Raw genomic sequence first — 21,474 nt, 5'->3', positions numbered from 1 at the left:
ATTTCAAACCTAAAAGGAGGTTAAAGTCTCTCTCATTTGGTAGATGAAGATTCAGTTTGACCTGACTTTAATTTTTATTTTACATTGAATATTACAGTTAATATTTTTAAGTATTCTTTAAATGATTAATGTTTATGATATATTATATATAAAAACACAAATAAATAAATAAATAAATAAAATGGACCATTAATCTAGCCTGAGTAGGGTTAGTTAGAGCTTAGATTCTTGCCAACTAGAGTTAGGCTAGGAATGAGAACTACCATTGAAAATTTGAAATGGAGAACCAAACATGACAAGTACATTTTCTTGTCGATATGGGCTTGGTTTCTTTAAATCTAAAACTAATTCTGAGACCGTTTAGCTCGGTTCAGGCCCATCTTAATCCTGATTCAAGTTCAAGAAGTCTCAAACCCAGGGTCTATCCTATTGAGTTCAGTTCAGTTCAGCCCAACCCAGGCCCACTCTGATTGACCCTGATCAGATTGGGCTGGTCCAAGATGATCCTAATAGGCCTTGATTAACCCTAATCAACCTTGCATTAAAAAGTTGTTGAGATTTTTACGTATGGGTCTCCTTAGTGGATCACAAATTAATGTTGGGTCCCTTAATGCAATATATTACGTGTGGATCCTAATCAGAGTAACACCATTAGTCGTTGCTGAGTTCCATGTCCTTGAAAGAATGCATTAGCAATCTCATTCACCATAAATTATTAATTATGTCATGATTAAAATCCGGATTGGATAGGGTTGAGTTGGATTGGACCAAGGCTTCAACCCTAACCCAAACTTTGCATTTATCACCTAAATCTAAAACTATGCCAATGTCCACACCACGACTACATCCTCAAGGCGCTTTTTATATAATTAATATAGACGAGGCACTTTTTATATAATTAACATAGACGGGACTTCGTCCCTGGCCCTGAGGGAATTCAAACTTTGACTTTTTACCTGAAAGCGTTGGGCTTTTCCAACTGAGCCACCCCTCGGTGGAATACAATTCCAGTCGACCAAACATCACACATGTTCTTAACCCGGCGTGTTCCTAGCGTGGAATACAATTCCAGTCAACCAAACATCACACATGTTCTTCGCCCCCACGGTCCCACCCTTCCTTTGAAAAAGCTCAAGATTGTTCCGTTTGATTATGGGAAAAGAATTCAACGAGTAAACACCCTGGATAGGGGACCCACGAAATCATATTCATCTTTTTGTTTTCTAAACTCGACACCGTGTGGTTCGTGGTTCTGGTTACATTAACCTTACGTTTTGAACTAGAGGATTAATTGGTTAGACCGGGTTCGATTTCGATTCTTCAACATGCGTTTCTGTATAAACCCGGTTATGCACGGGGTGGACAAGGGCAAAAGAGTACTTTTAAAAGTCTTTCAACGTGTTAGATGGGTTTGGGGTTTGGGGTTTGGGGTTGGTGAACTATTAAGAGAGCTGTAGTTTATAAATTATAACAAGTGGAACAGAATCAGGTGTCGTAATCACATTGATGAAAAGTCATGGAAATCCTTGCCCTCTAGTGGTGTGTTAACCATCTTTGTGGTCACTGTTCTTGTATATAATGAAATTCTCATGGATGGTTTTTGGAAACTAAGCCCCAAAAATCAATTAAAAGGATACCATCTTTATATGCGAAACCAGACAGCACGCTACGAATCCGAAGCTGTCCATCTCTTGTCTCTGCTGCTGTGTTCACATATGCTTTTCTAAAAGCAGAGTGCTTAGAGCAGGAAAAAGTAGCAGCGAACGTTAAAGCATCAAGAGAAGAGTTGCGGAACTAAATCCAAAGTTTGTAGATCAAAGGAAAGCAAAGTATAATTCAACCTCAAGGCTACTAAGATTTAGTGCATTACATAACAAACCCATCATCGATTGAGGTAGAATTCATCTTTTCACTTTCTCACGTCAACACCTTCTCAAGCTCCCTAAGCTCAGTCTCTGAAATGGGTCTCTGCTTCACCAGATCTCGTAAAGTTCCAATCACTTCTTCTCCAGAGGTATCTCCTCCTAGTAGTCAGCCAACTTCTAAGAAAACCCAAGAACGGGCTAACTCAAGACCACCAAAACCTGATTCTTCCCAAAAGACAATAACCATATCGTCTTCTACTTCAGAGATTGGTAATATTCTGGAAAAACCCATGTTTGATTTAAGCTCAATTTATCATCTTGAGAAAGAACTGGGTAGAGGGCAGTTTGGTATTACCTATCTCTGTACCGAGAAGGCCACGGGTTTGAAGTATGCTTGTAAGTCGATATCGAAGAGGAAGCTGGTGAAAACTAAGGACATTGAGGATGTCCGAAGAGAGATACTGATCCTTCAGCACCTTACTGGTCAGCCAAACATTGTGGAGTTTAAAGGTGCTTATGAGGACAAGCAGAACTTGCATTTGGTGATGGAGTTGTGTTCGGGTGGGGAACTATTTGATCGAATCACTCAAAAGGGTAGCTATACGGAGAAAGCAGCTGCATCCATATGTCGCCAAATCGTTACTGTGGTTCATGTCTGTCATTTCATGGGGGTGATTCATAGAGACTTGAAGCCCGAGAACTTTTTGATGGTGTGTACGGATGAAGATTCTCCTATCAAGGCCACTGATTTTGGATTGTCCGTTTTCATTGAAGCAGGTCAGTTTGAATTTGCAAATGCTATTATGCAACTTGCTGACTGGTTCTGATATTTTCCATCTTGTTTTGCAATAATTTGATTGTTATTAGGTACATTAGTTCCTTCCTAGCTTGATTGTTTCTCTATATTGATTGATTAGCTTGAGTTCTTTCATTGATATTGGTACTCAAATTACTAATGCTGCCAATGGCAACTGTCATTCAAGCTTAGACAAGCTTATAGTGCAAAGCAACAGCAGCAACAACAGTTTAACCCAATCCCAACTAACGGGGTTCTGCTACCTTCCAATCAGCTCCATTTGTGGTCACACTGGATAAAATGCCTAAGCCATGCATGTCTTTTCTCACCACTTCTCCTAAGTTTTAAGTCTGCCATTAGCTCTTTTAGTTCCTTCAATCTGGATTAAATCACTCATCTGTACTGGAGCAGTTAAAGGCCTCCATCGAACATGGTCATGCCACCTCAAACTGTTTCAATTTTAAGCAATTAAACAAAATGGATAACATCCAGCCTACTGGGCAATGGAAACAGACCAAAGCAGCTATTATTGACTGCTGAATTGTAGAGTGGATTATGTAATGCCTCAATAGAGGAAAGACAAGAATGACGAATACGTATATTTTGGTTGTTGAAGTATGCACATGAAACATCCTACAGTAGCCATAGCAAACAGTCAGGTTTACATGAGGACAGAGTAAAGCTGAGATGGTAGAAGTCTTACGTGTGTAGCATAGTATAGTATTGGGTTCATTAGTCAGGAAGGCATCAGACATGAGAGAGAGAGAGGGAGAGGGAAGAGGTTTCTAGTGTTGTGTATGCTACGAGTTCGGAAACCCTTCTCTCCTTTTCTCTCATGAAGGGAAAAGGCTAATCTATTAATGTAGTCTTTCCTCTGGATATCTAGTGTTGTTTTTAAGCTCAGGGGTGCATGATTGTAGTGTAGTTGAAAGATTCATCAAGGTTTTTGCAACACTTTACTCTTTGATTACATCCATTGGAGAATGCATGTCATTGAGGTTTTTTATATGCTTTTGCATATCGGAGAATCCTACTGTGATTGTTATACTTTTGCTCTTGCTCACATTCATCTCCAACCTTTCAAGGTCTCTACTGAATGCATGCATTACAATGGTTCCAGGAAAAATTTACCGTGATTTTGTGGGAAGTGCTTACTATGTGGCGCCAGAGGTTCTGCGCCGAAACTATGGGAAGGAAATAGATGTCTGGAGTGCTGGTGTTATCCTTTATATTCTCCTGAGTGGTGTACCTCCATTTTGGGCTGGTAAGTAAAATCTGTACTCCCTCCCACCCTCTTCCAAAAGTAGGTGCCCTATGAGAAAATCCATAGTCAATGGAAAATTGAAAAAACAAATTCTGAGGTAGTAAATGCTTAGGTAATCTGGCAGACCATAATTATTGCCATTGAGTAAAATTAGAGAAAACCCTGTGGTTCAAATGCAAATGAACTATTCATCCAAACAGCTGCTTATACCATATGGTCAGCATTTGATAAGAACTCCTTTTCATTGAAGTTTCCTAAAATATCCACTTGGTACTAAGTTATACAATTGTATGAATAAATTTTTACTTCAGAAAATGTTTTACACTCATATCAATAAACTTACTGCAGAAACGGAGAAAGGCATATTTGATGCGATCTTAGAAGGAGAGCTCGACTTAAAAAGCAATCCATGGCCTTCGATATCTGAGTCTGCTAAAGATCTGATCAAGAAGATGTTAACACATGACCCTAAGAAAAGAATTACTGCTACCCAAGCCCTTGGTAAGTAGTGAATTGTTTGTTAAAATTCAATTAGCAGGACCAGATAGGCCAACTTCTAGGGAGGTCATGTGTCAAAACCATATCAATTGGGTGATCTTAATGCATCAGATGTAGTCATCACTTTGGAAAAGGTGTATGCATAAGATGATTAGTATCATCCAATTGGTTATCATTTTGGTACTGACTATACTTAAATTTCAAGAAGCATTTTCCATTAAATAAACTAAGGGTCTTGCCATTGATTAATATCAATATCTATAGATATATGTTTATTGAACAATTGCTGAAATTCTTACAATGATATATCAACCAGAGCATCCATGGCTCAGAGAAGATGGTGACGCCCCTGATAAACCTATTGATAGTGCTGTTTTGATTAGAATGAAGCAATTCAAAGCGATGAATAAGCTAAAGAAAATTGCCATAAAGGTGGGTTTCTCATACAGAAATTACGTCTTATGCATATACATCTAAACACATGAACCATAGTTAGCATCCATTAAATTTACAGCTGATTTCATCCAGGATTGATAGATTTGTCTTTTGATATTGAATGAAAACTAATCATTCAATGCCACATCTTCCTTTTTGTTTTTCATGAAAAGATGGAATACTATATTTATATGTTTGCTTAACAAAGTTTATATAGATTAAAGTTTGCTTAACAAAGTTTATATAAATTAAACAAGGAATCCTCCATCACCTTGGACCATGATCATCAGAACATATCCTACGGCACAACTGTCGCTGTGGTATAATCTACCATTAAGTGGCTGCCTCCAGGAATTTCCTTAAGGTTCAGTCAAGGATATAGTATTGGGATGTTTTAATTAATGTAATGGGCCTGATGCTCTAATAGCATGTAACAAAATAGGAACAGGCATTGACTGGTGCAGCTTAAAAGAAAGGAAGAAGAAATGAAGAAAATGTGTCTGCCTGACTAGATTGGATTAGTCTAACCATTAGAGAAGCATCTTCATTTAAAGTATGAACTTTTCATAATTTTAATAGGAATGTTAGCCCTGATGTCTAATACGGACAATACTTGGGAAAATTACAAATAACCCTCTAACCTAGAATCATTACAAAACATCCTAGCAATATATTCTCAACACCCCTCTCAAGTTGGAGTATATATATTCTATGCTCCAGGTTGGAAAAACATGATAGACCCAACTTGCCAAACCCAACTTAAGCAAATATGAACATAGAAGCCAATAGTCAACAACAAATTGCTGGGGTTCGGCCATGTAGGGAAATCGTCCCCCGGATCTGCTTGTGTGAAGCCTTTGGCACTGGGTTCGCCCTGGTCTACAGCAACAGAACCAAAGGGAAAACTCCCTCCTGTCACAACACCAGCACAGATACATCAACCATCAGTCAACAGTCGAAGAAAGAGAGAGGGAAAAAAAGGAAAAAATGATCTTCATATGGAATGAATCCAGACAACAACAAACATAATAAGCAATGCCAACTGCAAACCAAAATGCCATTGAGCAATAGCACCATCCGTCTCAAGGAACACAAGTAATAATCTTCACAAAAAAGACAAATAAAATGGCAGCATGGTGTGCTGCATACTACATCTGGCAGTCACAAATCACAAATGCAGCAATGTGGCTGTGAACCACAATAACCATATTCATACACATTTTTAATGACACAAGCAAATGACACAAAAGATTAAGTTAATACATGGTAGAAAATAATATTCTTCAAATAGGCATATGAGACTATATGACACAAATAGATAATAGTAAGAATAATACCTAATCTACCTTTATCTACTAAGAATAATACCTAATCTACCTCTTGTGTAGCAAGCACTGCACATGAACAAACACTGAACACAAGTAGATAAAACGTTTAACCCAACATCATATGGCAGCAGCAACCGGCATCAGCAGAAAATGAGCCAAACAAGAACAGCTGCAGCATTATGTGCATTCTTATAACCAAGTCTGATCTTGTAAATCATGGTTTACAAGTCCCAGATTTGACCATGTACAGCAATTACTGAGAACTATGGCAAATAACAAACCACAGGATCTGTTAAAACTATAAGACAGCAACTAGACCATGTCATAATAAGCATTTTAAAAAATATAATTAAAAATAATAATAAAAAACAGATGTTGTAATGGAAATGGGGTTGCTTTTGGATCTGCTTGTGATGAGTAACTCAGATTGAATGTATGATGGAAATTCTGTGACTTTTAGGACTGTATTGTACTTCTTTAAGCAATTAACAAGGTTTTGGAAAGAATAGTAATTATAGTAAAAATGAGTGGTAAAATCTGTAACTACAGAGAAGATGGAGGTTAATCAAACAATGAAGAATAACATAACCTTATCCAATTAAATTGGGTCAGGCACATGAATCCTTACTCTCCAATCAACTTAACAACACGGTTTGGTAGTGTTACTTTTAGGTGAAACAGTAGCTATCATGGTATAAGAGCAGGGAGGTCATGTGTTCAAACCCAAACAAGTGCATCAGGAGAATTATTTTTTTCCCCTGATGTTTCTTCTCCTTACATGCCATGTGATATTGGCCAAGTGCAAAGGACCATGAGATCATGGTCTACCTGTGTGGGTAGTGTTGATGTATACATTTATGCTACCCTTCCCGAACAGTCAAGCTTTTGGTGAAACAATAGCTAACAAAAAGTAACACTACTAAACAGCACCAATACTAACATCACTGTGTCTTTTAAATATAAACCTAGATACCATACAAATTATAATGTCATCACTAACATTAAGACATCATCATACCAAATGAAAACATATTTTCAATAAACAGGGTTCATATACCACTCTTCATGGCTGACATGAATACTGTTAACCAAGGAAGGAAATATTGACGAATCCTTGCTTGAAATATTTTCCACTGGGGCCATTTATAGATCCCAGCATGTCTATGTCACGTGCATACAATTTTGACAAGGATGTTGGTATTTTTAGATCTTCCTAGAACGATACCCTTTAGGAACTTCAGAACCTTGCAACCAAATCCAGACATTGTTCTATTTGAAATGTAGCTTTTTTACCAGACCAATAAAAAGAAAAGGTGTTTGGTTTGTTCTTTCTTTGAATGGTCACAAATCACAGTACTCAAGAATGCCTCTGCCCAGCTTCATAATCACTTCACATAACCCCTTTTCTCACCAACCAAACCCCCAACCCCTTCAAGCGCCCAGTATGCAATGGAATCTTTTCCTTGCTCTAATTATACCTGTTTGTTTGTTTGAAGGTAATAGCAGAAAGTCTTTCAGAGGAAGATATCAAGGGCTTGAAAGAAATGTTCAACAACATTGACACTGATAACAGTGGTACAATTACCTATGAAGAACTTAAGACTGGACTAAATAGACTGGGATCCAGGCTTAGTGAACCTGAACTTAAACAGCTAATGGATGCAGTAAGATACTCTCATCTCTTTATTTTCATTTGTATTATGACCTGTCTAAAGTTGAAAGCCTTTTGTCCTCAGGCTGATGTTGATCAGAATGGGACTATAGACTATACCGAGTTTATCACTGCTACTATGCAACGCCATAGACTGGAGAAAGAAGAACATCTGTTCAAAGCTTTTCAGTATTTTGATAAAGATGCAAGTGGGTAAGTATTTCTTTCCTTACCTATAATGGGCCCGAGCTTCTTTATCCATCATGTAGTGATGAAGCACTGGTAGTTTGCCTGAAAAAACATGAGATGGTATCTTGGGTATTGCTCATGGGAATAAGGATAAATCTAGCAGCATTTTCTTTTGGGACCATCCATCAATTTCAAACTTTAGAATGATAAGATTGTATCAAAATTTTTAATTAAACCATCCAACGCCCCAGCTGAAGAGTTTCTCCATAAATACTTGCCTTGTTAAGAGAAGCTTTTTAATCATATTATTGTGTTTATGATCATTCTGGCATGGATGGCCTTTCAATTTACTGTCTGAATTTTGTCCATTAGAGGGGTTGAGATGGTCTATCAAAATGTAGTTTGTTAAGAATTTAGACTAAACTTCATACTCAGATCACGGATATCTTTTGATCTGCAATTTGGTTCAGATGTGCAGAGTTGCATGTATGTAAAAAAAGTCAAAGAATCTGACCAATGGCAGGGAGTTCTTTTTTTTTTTTTTTTGTTGGGGGGGGGGGGGGGGTAGAAACATGCCAGTGAGTTTGAAATGCTGAAACTGTTTGGCGGTTTCCAAGAATAGCACTTACATTGACTCATTGAGATCTGGTGAACTGCATAATTCATTTAATCATTTGCCTGAAAGGAAAGGCCTTATAAGCATGAATAAGATATACTTGCTACCCATGACTTCCTGTAGGAAAAGATCCATCCCATAATGTTAGCTAGACACTCAGCAAATGAGGACAAAGAAGAGAAGGAAAACTTGAAGTTTCAATAATGGACCTCATTTTGTGAGTTCAGATTTTCTAGTGTCCACTTAGAATAGTCCAACTCAGCTGGTATCGAAGATAACAGAGTTTGAACTTGCTATTAAGTAAAAAACCATGTTAAATGAGTCAGTAAATGAATATAAGGTATCGAACGCAACACTTAATATGTACCAGATGCATTATAAATTGGAAAAATAGGAAATGTCCTTTGATCACGTGGATGAGTGGCAACTTGACAACCTCCAAAACTGTCGAGTTTGCTCAGATTCAGGTTCTCCAGATTTACCTATCAACCTGAAGAACCTAATGGGAGGTCTTACTGTAAACAGCTGAGTTGCCTGATAGACATCGACCAAAACAGATTTATTTTGGCGAAGTCCAAATCCTGATCTCAGACCGGTGTAGTGTTGTGTTTTATTGAAGTTGAAGGGATGAGACAGTGGCATAACCATGTCCAGGTAAGCACAACAATATTTGTCACCTGCAAGAAGAATTTCTACCTTACTTTGTCTTTTGATTCTGTCCAGGTTTATCACAAGAGATGAATTGAAGACTGCTTTGACTCAATATGGGATGGGGGATGAAGCAAGCATAGATGAAATCATTGATGATGTGGACACAGATAAGGTACTGTTAATTTAGACTCTTATAGCTACTTATTTTGTGCATTTTATCTTTTCTTGGTACAAACTGTTATACTGTGTACTAAGCTTTGTTAAAATTGATTGAAATATGCAGGATGGTAGAATCAATTATGAAGAGTTTGCAGAAATGATGAGGAAGGGTCATGATTCTGTTGGAAAACATAGATGAACCAATCAAGCTACTGCACAGAAATAAAAAACCAATATTCGCCTGCAATATCATGTTGCAGGGGTGGTCTCTCTTTGTGTTCTTTTCAACTATCGGTTCTTGCTGAAAGATCAATTTTGGCTTTGCAGTTGATTGTTGGCTTTTCCTATCTATCATCAACTGTAAGCCTGCAATTTGTATATACAAATTATGTATTATGTGCACAATTTCATACGATTGTGTATGTTATTAGTAAATACATTCCAGCAAAGTGATTTGACATGTGGCTTTTTCCTTGTTCCTTTCTTAAGCAACCATCTAACGCTTTTATATTTTCCAAGATAGCAATAAAACACTCGCAGAGGCTGCACTGAGCAGGGAAGGAATGAAAAACCCAGTATCTTGAAACAAAAACAGCGTTTCTAATCTGTGTACAGTAAATGTGTGCATGCTGAACACCCGATTGTTGATTGATTAGCTTGGCATTTGTAGGGGGTTTCCCCGAATTTGTTTCCATCATGCACGTTAAATGCGCATGATGGTCAAGCATAATTTCGGACCATCGGATCCAAAATTTCGGTCAAGATCGAAATCTCAACAAGATCTTGCTCCAACGGATCGAGATGTATAGCTTAACTGTCCTGGTCGGTTTTTCCCTTTCTGATAAAACTGCCATTTTTAGGACTGCGATGAATGCATGGTTGCAAAAGCATGGTGAGTCTTTCAACGAAATCATGAGTCCCAGGTCCCAGCAACAGCTTTACGTTTTAGCTTCATTTGAAAGAATGCTCGAACACTCCATGCTTGGATAAATGTAAGGATCTTAAGATTGCTGACAATCTCCAAGATACCAATCATTCGATTTCTATTTTCAGCCACTGATGAACAGGGAGTGGTAAGTAGAGATAGACCATAACTTTCACCTGTATTTTTCCCGTAAAAAGGAGTCAAGACTAACCATATCAGTCTCCTTAGAAATGGTTAAGCTATGAAGGGCCATTTTCTTCACTTAAATCACGAATTGTCTCCAGCCAAATATAAAAGAATGACTGAGAATCCGCTGCCCTCCAGTATAAAAGGATAGACGAAAATAAAAATTAAGGCAGTTCCCTCAATGGTAAGGAAATGATAAAATTTACAAATAAAAAATGAGTAAGACAGTGCCCCCATAGACAGCAGGGAAAACAAGGCAATTCATTAAAATATGTTAACATCATCCTGCTTTTGATGTTCTTGTTACAGTTGGGAGGACTACCTTGTCAAGGTTCCCAGGATAAGGTGTCCACAAGCCTAAACCCCCTCTACTCTCCTTCATTTGACTTCCTTTACCCTTCAGTTCCTTCAGATCTTTCACCCACTCTATGACAGAAGAATGCTCTCGAAGATGTGGATGCAACACAAACAAAGAATTGTACTCACAGTTTGGGAACATAAAGAAATTGAATGCAGACCCCAGTCTGTACACAACATAACCAAAGCTCAACTGGTCTCTTGGCGTGAATAGGTTGACCTCGTTGAACCAAAGGCAGCTAAACAGGTTGTTAATCGCAGTGTGTTCCCGTACAATAATGGCTCCCTCTGGCACGTCTGCATTATCTTTATCCAGTTAGCATCACCAAATTGCATTGAAAGGAAAAAGAACTGAATCATTAAATTTCCTATCAGCAAGAACAGCACACATCTGGTCACCCTTTCGGTCTAAGAATATGTCCTAGACACAAGCCACCTTCACTGATTAGGAACCACTGAATGTCCATGCACTGTTCTTCTACATTAAACCTTGTGACAGCAGGTTTTCTCATAAAATACTGAGAACAAATGAAGAAGAAAAATATGAGAGTCAGAATCATGGCTTACCACTAATTGTTCTTTTCTTTGGACTCCATGGTTCCATTCCCTCATATTTGTATATTTTCATGTGGAGATCAACAAGAGGCCGGGCATATCGCTTTCGCCGTTTTATGGCATCACCCTCTTCGTATATACTCTGATGATGCTTGTGACGTGCAATTGCAAAGGTGTGCTTTCCACGCCATAAATACCTGCAACTCACATAAACAATAGTCATTTAAATTCTATACCAAGGCAATTTCATGCAACAAAGCCTCCTTCCTGCCCCCCCCCAAGACCAAAAAAAGGGAAAAAAGAGGGGGTGGGGGGGAGTCAGCAAGGATAAATTCCTTAGACCAAACATTAATCTCATCGTGTGAAACTGCCATAAAGGGTAAAATGCACTCATAGGACCATCATAATGGGCTGTTCTTGAGAAAGCCATGCTAAACATACATTTCAGTGCATAATACTACTATTACTGTCTAAACCCCAAAATGCCTTGAGTTCTATCTAATATACTGCTCAATGGAGGAAAAAGAGGATGACTGAAGATAATTAACCAATAGACAGCGTGTACATAGATTCAACAAAACATACCTCTCCAGAAGAAGCAATGGGTCGACTATAAGTTCCATTTTTCCATCAATCCAGATACTGTACTGTGCTTCAGGAAATAGCCTGTGAGTTAATATCTTGGGAACCTTCCCATTCCTTCTAGGTTCGTCATATGGTGGATTGTGTAATAGCATGAGGCGCCAGATACCTACCCACTTACCCCCTGCCACATCCTCCGTTACAGTAACATTTTCCTGAATGAAGGCAAAAGACTTCTCATCTACCACCATAATAAAGCAAAAAAGCTTTTGGGACCGGCGACTTATATTTGAAGGTTGATGGGGCACATCATATCCATCAAAAATGCCAGATGCAACTACAAACCTACATTTCTTAACATATTTAACATCCACACTGTCCATCTCCGCACCTCCATTCCGCATAAAACCACAATGCACCTGAAAACCATAGCTGATGATGAATTGCAGAATGAATATTCCAAGAAGCAAGTCATAGTAAAAATTCCACCAAGAAATACAGAAAACACTCGGTCCATCCAATCCAAAAGAAGAAAGAAAAAAAAGGAGAAAGAACACTAATAGGTCGTGTTTGTTGCAAAGATTCCATGCAGCTTAGTTCTGATCTCTCTCTCTCTCTCTCAATTACTTCTCTTAATTCTTTATGATTAAGAATAGAGACAACAGGCATTCGAACTTAAAACTTCATCAAAAAGCTAGTCCCATCTCTTTCTACAACAGGTCTAGTGTCTAAATACTAATGATAATTAAAAAGGTTTTTAAAGTAAAGAAGAGGAAGGCAAAGAATGGACTAAGCAACGATGAAGATCAAGCAAGGGCAAAGTGAGTAACTGAAATCAAGTAATGGCAATTGTTGGGGCCAAGCTTATGGGCCAGGCATCTAACTGACCCAATAACCATTATTATAGAGAGCCAGACAAGCACAACAAGCATTTCACCACATGAATGAATGGGCATAAGAGCCTGGGCCTCAAACACAAAAGGGGTGGGGGGTTGGGGCCATAGTTGTCAAAGCGGCAAAGCGATTGGGGCTCCGTCTAGGAGATTAGGCGACGAAGTAGCGCTTAGGCGGCAATAAAGCGACTAAAGCGATTGGGTCAAAATTTTAAATACAAATACTTTTTATAATAAGCTAAACAAACATTCAACAATATTATTCATATATAGTTTAGTGAAATTATTTTAGCATGACTTTTTTCTTAAATATACATGAATAATATTCGAATTGGAATCAGAATTGATATATCCATTTTTTCCTTTTCTTTACCAAACAGTGCCGACATGATAAATTAATAGATCTCATTATTCTAATTTCCAAGTCATTGTTTATTTAATGATTCATTGATTATCGATGTTGAGTATGGCTCATGCTTCACATTCTGTTGCTGATAGACACTTTGGGCCTCGGAGTTCATTTGCAAATTGGGTCTCGATTCCGAAATGACTCACCTATTTAAATTTATATACGGCTTTGTAGAACAAATTATAATTGAGAAAAAACAATATGTACAAATTACAAAATGTAAAAAAAGTGGCTACTTTAGCGTCTAGGCGGCAATAAGGCGCACAAGGCAACAAAGCAGCAAAAATATATATATATATGTCTATCAATTAAGTGGCTAAAAAACCGCTTTGCTGCCTAGGCGGATGCTTTGATAACTATGGTTGGGGCTTCCTTTTTAGATTCTTGCTTCAGGACAGGCATACCAGTCACAGCAACTTTGCTGGTTTATGAATTCAGAAAACTAAACTCTATAAAACTCCTAGACAAATATGAACAAACAAGTAGACAACATGTCATGACCAGCACAAAGAAAAGGGTGGTCTATGATAAGAAGCAAGCAAGAAGCCTTTGCCGCATCCTTGGCAAGAAGCCTTTGCAGCCAGACCCAACGAAGAGGGGATTTGTAAGATAAGGTTATGGCCCTCCCAATATGTAGAGTGGCTCAGCAATGGTTAACCCAGCCCTCCCATTTAGCAGAGAAACTTCTGTTTGGATGACACTCTTTCTTTGTTTAGGGCTTAAAAACGCATTTACTCATGGCAAGTTGAGCTAAATAAGAGGCAGCAATTCTTGCATCACCCGCCCTGAATTATCAGGATGGCCTTCACAGGTCAATGTAATATACTAATGAAGTGAGTCTCATCCGGAGCTAATATATAACCCCCTTCCAGTTTCCATGACAAGCCTCTGTAATGGGTTTAATCATAGCTCATAGGCGCAATGATTTACTTCATGGATGGCATCTCTGGTTCAAGTCCAAGAAGGTGGGGCATGCGTACAACACGATGATAACAACGGTAGAAGGACATTGCACCCCTTAGATTGTGTTTGGTTCCGTAATTCTCGGAAGGCAACATTAGATTCATGGTTTTAGGGAAATCATGAGTCTATGGAATTAGGTTTTGTTGGATTATATTCTTAATAACAATTTGTATCTCCTGATTCTTACAAGTAAATCTGTTTAAAAAACTGTTTGGCTACCCTAATTCTATTAATGGATTCATCCTGAAAAACTATTTGGATAACTATGATTTTATAAATGGATTCAACTAAATCATTTGAAAATAAATTTTGTATTAATTTATCATATTTCACTCAATTATATTTTTTTTAACCCTTAAAAAAAGACCATTAGCTATAGGTTAACTTTTTTTATTAACCATTGAAGTGTAAATTAACCAGGAATACCATCCATTATGATGACAGCAGCAACCCTTTCTGCAAGCACTTACATACTGCCCCTGTTGCTCATTTCCTTGTTGAAGAAATAAACTCTGAAAGGGAAACATGCCCTATCATTTCAGTATCCCCACAGCGAAGGCACTTCGCATCTATATGAGGTATATGTCGGCATGTCGCTGCTGCAACCACTGACCAGTTGCCAAATCAGAAGAACACCCACGCCACAAAATTCATTAATTTGTATAAGTAAAATAGTTAACCTGAACTGTGAAATGAAACGATATTGTATCCGGCTGGTTAAAATTGGTCGCCTGAAGCTTATCAAGCAAAGTTAAATAGAACAATATCATACCCGTTCCCAGCTTCAAGATTTCCATCTCAGAATACCCAAATCTCATCCTATTTCTTGATTAGATTCTTCATCATAACTAATTTCTTCCTCAAATTTCAGAAACAATTAGAACTGGAAAAAAAAACCTAATCAAGTAATGTCAAGTCTCACAATTCGAGACGAAAGAATTAAAAAAGAAAATCCAAAAATCACTGGCACAAGCAATGTATCCTGCAATTAATTCTACAAAGCTTTAGTAGACAAATCCATCAAATAAGGACTCAAAATTCCAAATCTCCATTACCAGAAATCTCTTAATGTAGTACTGTATTTGATTGATCAAAATAGTAGTCAAATAGGACCTTTCACAAGGAATCAAGTTCAGATTTGATAGACTTAAGATGAAACAAAATTTAGATGAGAAAGAAGGTTGAAACTAGAGTGATATTCTAAGGCTAATAGCATAACAATACGGGCTGAATAGATCTTCAAAACAGGGGCAGAACTATGATGAAGAAATTGAAAGGACAATATGAGGGAATTGAGAATAACAATGTAACACTCAAGCTTCACACCGCAAGGTGGATCAATTGGATCGGACACCAACCTACCTTGATCAAACACAAGGATTCTCCATAGAGAAGGAATGCTAACGAAGCAATTGATTTCAATTGATGAGTTGTCCCTTCACCTCTTACATAAGTCTCTTTATATAGCATTCTAAAGAGACATAAACAATAATGGTAACATCCAACCACTAGCTAACACCACTTACCTATTAATAATTCAACTACTACCTAACTCTTAACAAAGGAAAACTCCTTTAACAATGAGTTCTTTTATTTTCAAACCATAGCCTTTTTATTGACTTTTCAAAAATTAGACTTGGGCTTAGGTCTAGACTATGAAGTTCAATATATGTGGGCTAACTTTAACACACTAAAACAGTCCTAGCCCATGAAAGCCATGGGCTAATTCAGATGATAGCTTTAGGCCTTTGATGGGCCTAATCCAATGGGCTTTTTCTTTCTTAAATATGTCTTTAATTTTGCACCATCTCCACTAACAGTAAATGAAAAATAAATCTAATATTTTTTATTCAGATCTCCATTAACACAATGGACGCACACAGGACGAAGGTAACCGATCTCCATAGAACGAGATCTAATATTTTCTATTCAGATTTCCAATAACGCAATAAACGATAGAGGATGAAGGTTTGGCAATGAAAGAGGAGAGGTACAATCGCAACACACAGAGAGGGCATTGTCATGTTTTTTGTGATTCCATGGAATCACATATATTTATAGCATGGGTTCAATTTGGTGATTCTATTTGGAAACCACCTATTGAGGTGTTTTCCATGGAATCACTTGACTCCATGGAAAATTTAAGTACGCCACTCAGAATCCTTTATAAATAGGAAGGTCTGCCATTAGCTAGGGCAAAGTAAATAAGCAGTCCTAAGCCCTCCTCAAGTTCTCTCCTGTAGTCTCGAATCCTAATGGGTCTTCTCGTAAGAAATGCCCGGAAGTTTTTTGTATGTATAAATCAGTAATAATAAAGGTACCACTTCCCAACTTTTGTCTTTCTTTTCTCTTTAAGGGGTGACCCGAAGGGCAGCCCCTTTCGGGTGGCCCCCAAGTAGTTTTTAGCATGTAGATCCCTCACCAAAAATATTTTATTTTTCTTTGCATATTCTCATAACCCATGAGCATGCCTACTGTCATGCCTCTACTCTTGGTGACTGAGCAGTATTCTTATTGTTTTTCTTATGATAACTAACCAGCCATGGCGTCAACTGTTTGAGAAAACTAGAATTTTGCCATAAGAACCTTAGAGACCCACTTGAAGTTCCCTTTTGAGGCAAGGGGCCGTGGTGTGGGGAAAAGAGGTTGCAGCAGGTCTTTATGGCAAAATCTTGTTTTCTCTCTTGCAGAGGAATTAAGCATGGTTGTCCTAGCCGCCCCCCCCCCCCCAAAAAAAAAAAAAAAAAAAAAAAAAAAGGGGGGGGGTTTAGAACCAGATTTGCCTGCACATAAGCTAAACCGGAATTTAGAACTGAAATATCTCAAAGTGGTGTGTTTTGAGATACTATAACTTCGCCTTGCAACCCCTTCCAATCAAGTATTAGAACATTTTGAAAAGTCAAAATTTTGACTGTCTAACCCTTTTCTAATAAATAATTCTCGCTGTCTTTCTAGGTATGTTGAAGCATAAGCTTATGGTTCGGTTCTTAGGGAAAAGTGAAGAAGGTGTCAAGCCACTAGCAGAGATTAAGTAGGACAAAATAAAAAAATAAGACTTGAGAAAATAAGACAAAAATGAAATTAAAAAAACGAACACTTCAACAGTGATTAGTACCTTCATGGTGGAGCTAAGCTTAAAACTATTCTCTCTCTGTTTCCAGCTTTGATGCCCTCCAAATAGTGGACGTGATTTATTATAAACAGGGTCATCCTCTAAAATATATGATACATTTTGAACAATTTTGTCAGGAGTTCTCTCCCTTGGAATCTTTACCAAGTCTGGGTCATCCGCAAGAGGAATGGGACAACCTAATAGCAACAAAAGATTTAAAACGAAAGGACATTTGTTACTGTGATGACAAGATATCAAGCACAAACAATTAAAGACAATCACATGTCACAATCTCAGTGTCTTACGATGTTGTGGTTTTGGTACAAGTCCCAAGTTATCCAGCACAGCAAATACCTTACTTTCTTTGTTACAAATAGCTGCAAAAGAAGCAACAAATCAGAGAAACATTTCAATGATTGGGTTTTAAGTTTTAATAAATAAAACTGTGATAATCAAATAGGATTAGACTGGGCTAGTAAATTTGCACCTCAGTTTGGGGGTTTAGCAAAGTTGAACAAAGCTGGTTAGTATGTATTATGCCTACAAGAGTCTATCAAGATTGCTTCCTTTATTGACGCAAAGCCTTCTTTAAGTGCAACCATGCAAGGCCTTAATTCAATTATGCATGAATGTTCTTAACTAAACAGTTTTATGTTCATGGCTAACTTCTTCTAACCAGATCAATACTGAGTCAGACTAGAAGATGAACATATCAGTCAGATCCTGCTCTGGCTGAAGGCACGATTTATTGTCCAAGGCTAACAAAATCTATCTGAACCAATACTGAGTTAGGTTAATTAAAAATACATTAAATGGTTGCTAATATCTTTGAACAGAAGTGAATTGCAAGTGGCACCAATTCCAAATAAGCTCCGCAAGACCCACTTGAGGTGGTATGGGCACGTGCAATGTGGACGTGTAGATGTACCAGTAAGGAAAAGTGACTAGATTCACCTATAGAATCTAAAAGAGATAAGAGGTAGGCAAAAAAAATAACTATTGGAAAAGTTGTATGAAAAGATATATACACAGTGAAGTTCAATCTGGTATGACAGTGAATAAACTTGTTTGGAGGACAAAGATCCAAATTGTCAATCCCATATAGGGGGATGATCTAGGATGCTTCGTCCGCTGTTGCTTTGACTTCATCCCCTTAGTTATCTCTTTTTTACTTTCTTTAACTCCCCTTAGCTAGTGTCTTATTTTTCTTTTCTTTTTTCAGCCACCTTCAGATCCATGTAGTCGACCCCATTTAGTTCGAATAAGGTTATGACAGCTATTGGTGCCAGTTGAAATGAAGTTCTAGTTATCTCTTTTTTACTTTCTTTAACTCCCCTTAGCTATTGTCTTGTTTTTCTTCTTTTTTTCAGCCACCTTCAGATCCATGTAGTCGACCCCATTTAGTTCAAATAAGGTTATGACAGCTATTGGTGCTAGTTGAAATGAAGAACTTCATCCAAAGGCAAACAAAGCACATAAGATTGAGTAGGTTGCTTTACAGGGGCAATCAGAATTTCGGTGTTCTTTAGGAGTGTTTTGAGTAATGTTGGTTGAGTTTATATTACTGATAGAAATCCCCTAATTTCAAAAGGACACTGGCATCATACTTCCATTGTGACTCACTCTTGCCCCCAAGACAAAGACCTATCCGCTGTCACAGAATCTATAAATAGAGTAACACAGGTTCAAACCGAGTTAAACTGCATCAGATAAACCCCATCCCTGATTGACCCTTGTTTGTGAGATACTTTTCCAGCCTTTGGAGACCACTAGTATTTATTGCTTTCACTTTATCATTACTATCGTATATATTTTGTTTTAAAATTTTTTATTGAACCTGGTTTGGGAAAAAAAGTCTCATTGTTCAAGACATTATCAAATGGTACGACGTTAGTCAGGAATGGATTTCTAATCAGAAGCTTGTCCAACTGATTACAGAATTCAATTTTCTGCACACAAGCATTGATTTTTTTGTTTTATTGTTAATCCATTTCCTTTAGCTAGTTTACTTAAAAAATTACTCACAATTTTAAAGAAGCAAGAAATCCTATCACTACTTTTCATCATGAAAGCTTAAAACGTTACATGTATAGAAACAAAAGGAGAAGTATTGGAGAGTTTTGTACCTGAGAAAAGACTTAATGATGATTGGCAAGACCATACTTGAAAGAGTAAGACGATTAAAATAAGTGACATCCAAAGAATGCCAGCAACAAGAACCAGACGTATAAATCCGTTCCTCCAAAAAAATTTTGTTGAATAATCTGGCGGCAAATGTTCAGCATCTGCATCCACAATGGAGCCGGCACATATGAACCCATTATAATACAGTACCATAAGTTCCTACCCAAGATTCAAAAGAAAAAGATGATATTTCTCACCTTTCGTTCTCTGGTTTACACTATTTCGATTTCCTCTTCGACTCGAGCGTAAAGATACGAAACGTTGGATGTCACCGTCCATAATTTAGTCCGTGGATCTCGTAATCAAAACCTAACCATCATATTCCTACTTGAGATCTGTTACCGATTCGGTCATTTCCCTCTCTGTTGCCTTACCATGATTCCATCTTCTTTCCAGCATACATGATTTCGCACACGATTAACGATTGGCAAGGACAGGTTCCAAGACTAATTGTCGATGCAATAGACTCGAAGAATCTTAATGGGTTTGAAGCCTTCAAAGATTTCTTCGAGGGTTTCAAATATAGAGCTTGGGAAGTGGGAGATCAATGAGGATATTATACGGAGTATACATACAGTATTGTAAGTACACACAGAGCAAACAGGAGCTTAAAAAGGTTTCACTTGGAATCTTGGATGAGTTCATTCATTTCGTCCCTAGTGTCCCTTTGCGAATCTTTTAGAAAGATTTCATTTAAGAAGAAAAAAATAAAATCTTAGATGAAGGTTGAGGAGGATTTCCGCCTTATGCCTAGATAATAGAGAGTTTTATTGATTCAATAGGTGTATTTTAATGATATGTAATAGTTTTTTAGGGTAAAATTTTGATCAGAAGAGAGGTTCTTTTTCTTTTTTTTTTCTTTTCTAAATCTTGTTTAAATATTTTTTTTAATTTACTTTTAGAGGGGAAACTTTCTGTCAGGTTTTTTTTGGGGGTCTAATTTAGGTTTTATTCTCTTTGTTTGTTTTAATTGTTGTTTAATATGTTTTTACTATTAGGGATGTGAACCCTATTGAGGGTTTTGAAAAGTCACGGTTCAAGTTTATAACCTAAGTTATCAAACAAAATATATCAAACCAAAAAAGAGGGAGGTGTGAAATGACAAAACAGAGAATGTTGGAAGACTGCACCTTTTGACGCTTGGCCATCTGCTATACTATTGCTTTCTCGTCATGTATGTTGGAAGATCAAGAAATCAAATTGAAGAGCGATATGACAACAATCTTGGATGATAGTTTTAAATTTCCAACAAGGATCTCTATCTATATCAATCATGAGATCAATAACATCTCAGCTATTGCCTTCAACTATCAAGTTAGTTAACCCTAGGTCTATAGTCCAACTCAAAGCTTTTTTCGTTGCCATGGCCATCACTACTATAGAAAATTGGTGTGCACAACCTTCATGGAAACAAAACAACATCCTTCCTTTATGATCACGATTCACACCTCCACATCCAGCTCTAATGATGGCATGATTATCTTTGAAGCTTGCTCCATCTATGTTTATTTTGAGCCACTCTTTGTTTGGCAGATTCCAACTAATGAGATCTAATTCCTTATTTGTTGGAGTCTTGATGTCTGAAAAGCCAAGGTAGTCTTTCATCAGTCTCCAGGAGTGTCTGACTAGTTCACAAGTTGTGCTACCTTCCTATGGTCAAGCACATTATTATAATTCTTCCATAAGAGCCATAAGAATGGCTTTCTTATGTATTTTATTTTAACTTCGTAAATTCTTCTTTTTTTGCAAAATTGTAAGTTTTAAGGGAATGGTATCAAAATATTGATATATCTATTGGGGACAAGTAGAAAATTTTTAGCAAGGTTTAAAGTATCCCACAATACCATACAATACTA

At 37.4% G+C, this 21,474-nt stretch overlaps 2 protein-coding genes across 3 annotated transcripts; one reads left to right on the top strand and one right to left on the bottom strand.

Moving 5' to 3' along the window:
- Positions 1-1,534: 1,534 nt before the first annotated feature.
- On the top strand, positions 1,535-9,911 carry LOC149017481 (calcium-dependent protein kinase 29-like). 2 transcript variants are annotated; one of them, XM_089151813.1, is made up of 8 exons: positions 1,540-2,642; positions 3,782-3,925; positions 4,274-4,426; positions 4,740-4,855; positions 7,683-7,850; positions 7,923-8,050; positions 9,366-9,465; positions 9,577-9,911. In XM_089151813.1, the coding sequence occupies exons 1-8, from the start codon at positions 1,961-1,963 to the stop codon at positions 9,649-9,651; spliced, it is 1,566 nt and encodes a 521-aa protein (XP_089007939.1). In that variant the 5' UTR covers positions 1,540-1,960; the 3' UTR covers positions 9,652-9,911. The 2 variants fall into 2 exon arrangements, with proteins under 2 accessions (XP_089007938.1, XP_089007939.1); XM_089151812.1 differs by having other exon boundaries at positions 1,535-2,642; positions 7,683-8,050.
- Positions 9,912-10,312: 401 nt separating this feature from the next.
- On the bottom strand, positions 10,313-20,324 carry LOC149017480 (Sept9 (DUF616)). Its single transcript, XM_089151811.1, has 7 exons — positions 19,816-20,324; positions 19,561-19,719; positions 17,740-17,811; positions 17,438-17,631; positions 12,061-12,476; positions 11,488-11,672; positions 10,313-11,217 (listed from the first exon to the last, which is right to left on the bottom strand). Exons 1-7 carry the CDS (start codon positions 19,895-19,897, stop codon positions 10,844-10,846), a joined length of 1,482 nt encoding a protein of 493 aa, XP_089007937.1. The 5' UTR covers positions 19,898-20,324; the 3' UTR covers positions 10,313-10,843.
- Positions 20,325-21,474: the final 1,150 nt, after the last annotated feature.

Source organism: Hakea prostrata, chromosome 4, assembly GCF_041222555.1.
Source record: "Hakea prostrata isolate BN-2017 chromosome 4, UWA_Hpros_2, whole genome shotgun sequence".
Lineage (NCBI taxonomy): Eukaryota > Viridiplantae > Streptophyta > Magnoliopsida > Proteales > Proteaceae > Hakea > Hakea prostrata.
Note: the sequence above shows the minus strand (reverse complement) of the source record. Positions and strands in the feature narration are given on the sequence as shown.

Coding starts and splice junctions, on each gene's coding strand:
- LOC149017481 (XM_089151812.1), top strand. CDS start 1,961: ATGGGTCTCTGCTTCACCAGATCTCGTAAAGTTCCAATCACTTCTTCT. Junction 2,643..3,781: donor GTCCGTTTTCATTGAAGCAG/GTCAGTTTGAAT, acceptor CAATGGTTCCAG/GAAAAATTTACCGTGATTTT. Junction 4,856..7,682: donor TAAAGAAAATTGCCATAAAG/GTGGGTTTCTCA, acceptor GTTTGTTTGAAG/GTAATAGCAGAAAGTCTTTC.
- LOC149017480 (XM_089151811.1), bottom strand. CDS start 19,897: ATGGACGGTGACATCCAACGTTTCGTATCTTTACGCTCGAGTCGAAGA. Junction 17,632..17,739: donor TGTACCAAAACCACAACATC/GTAAGACACTGA, acceptor TGTTGCTATTAG/GTTGTCCCATTCCTCTTGCG. Junction 11,218..11,487: donor AAAGAAAAGAACAATTAGTG/GTAAGCCATGAT, acceptor AAGATAATGCAG/ACGTGCCAGAGGGAGCCATT.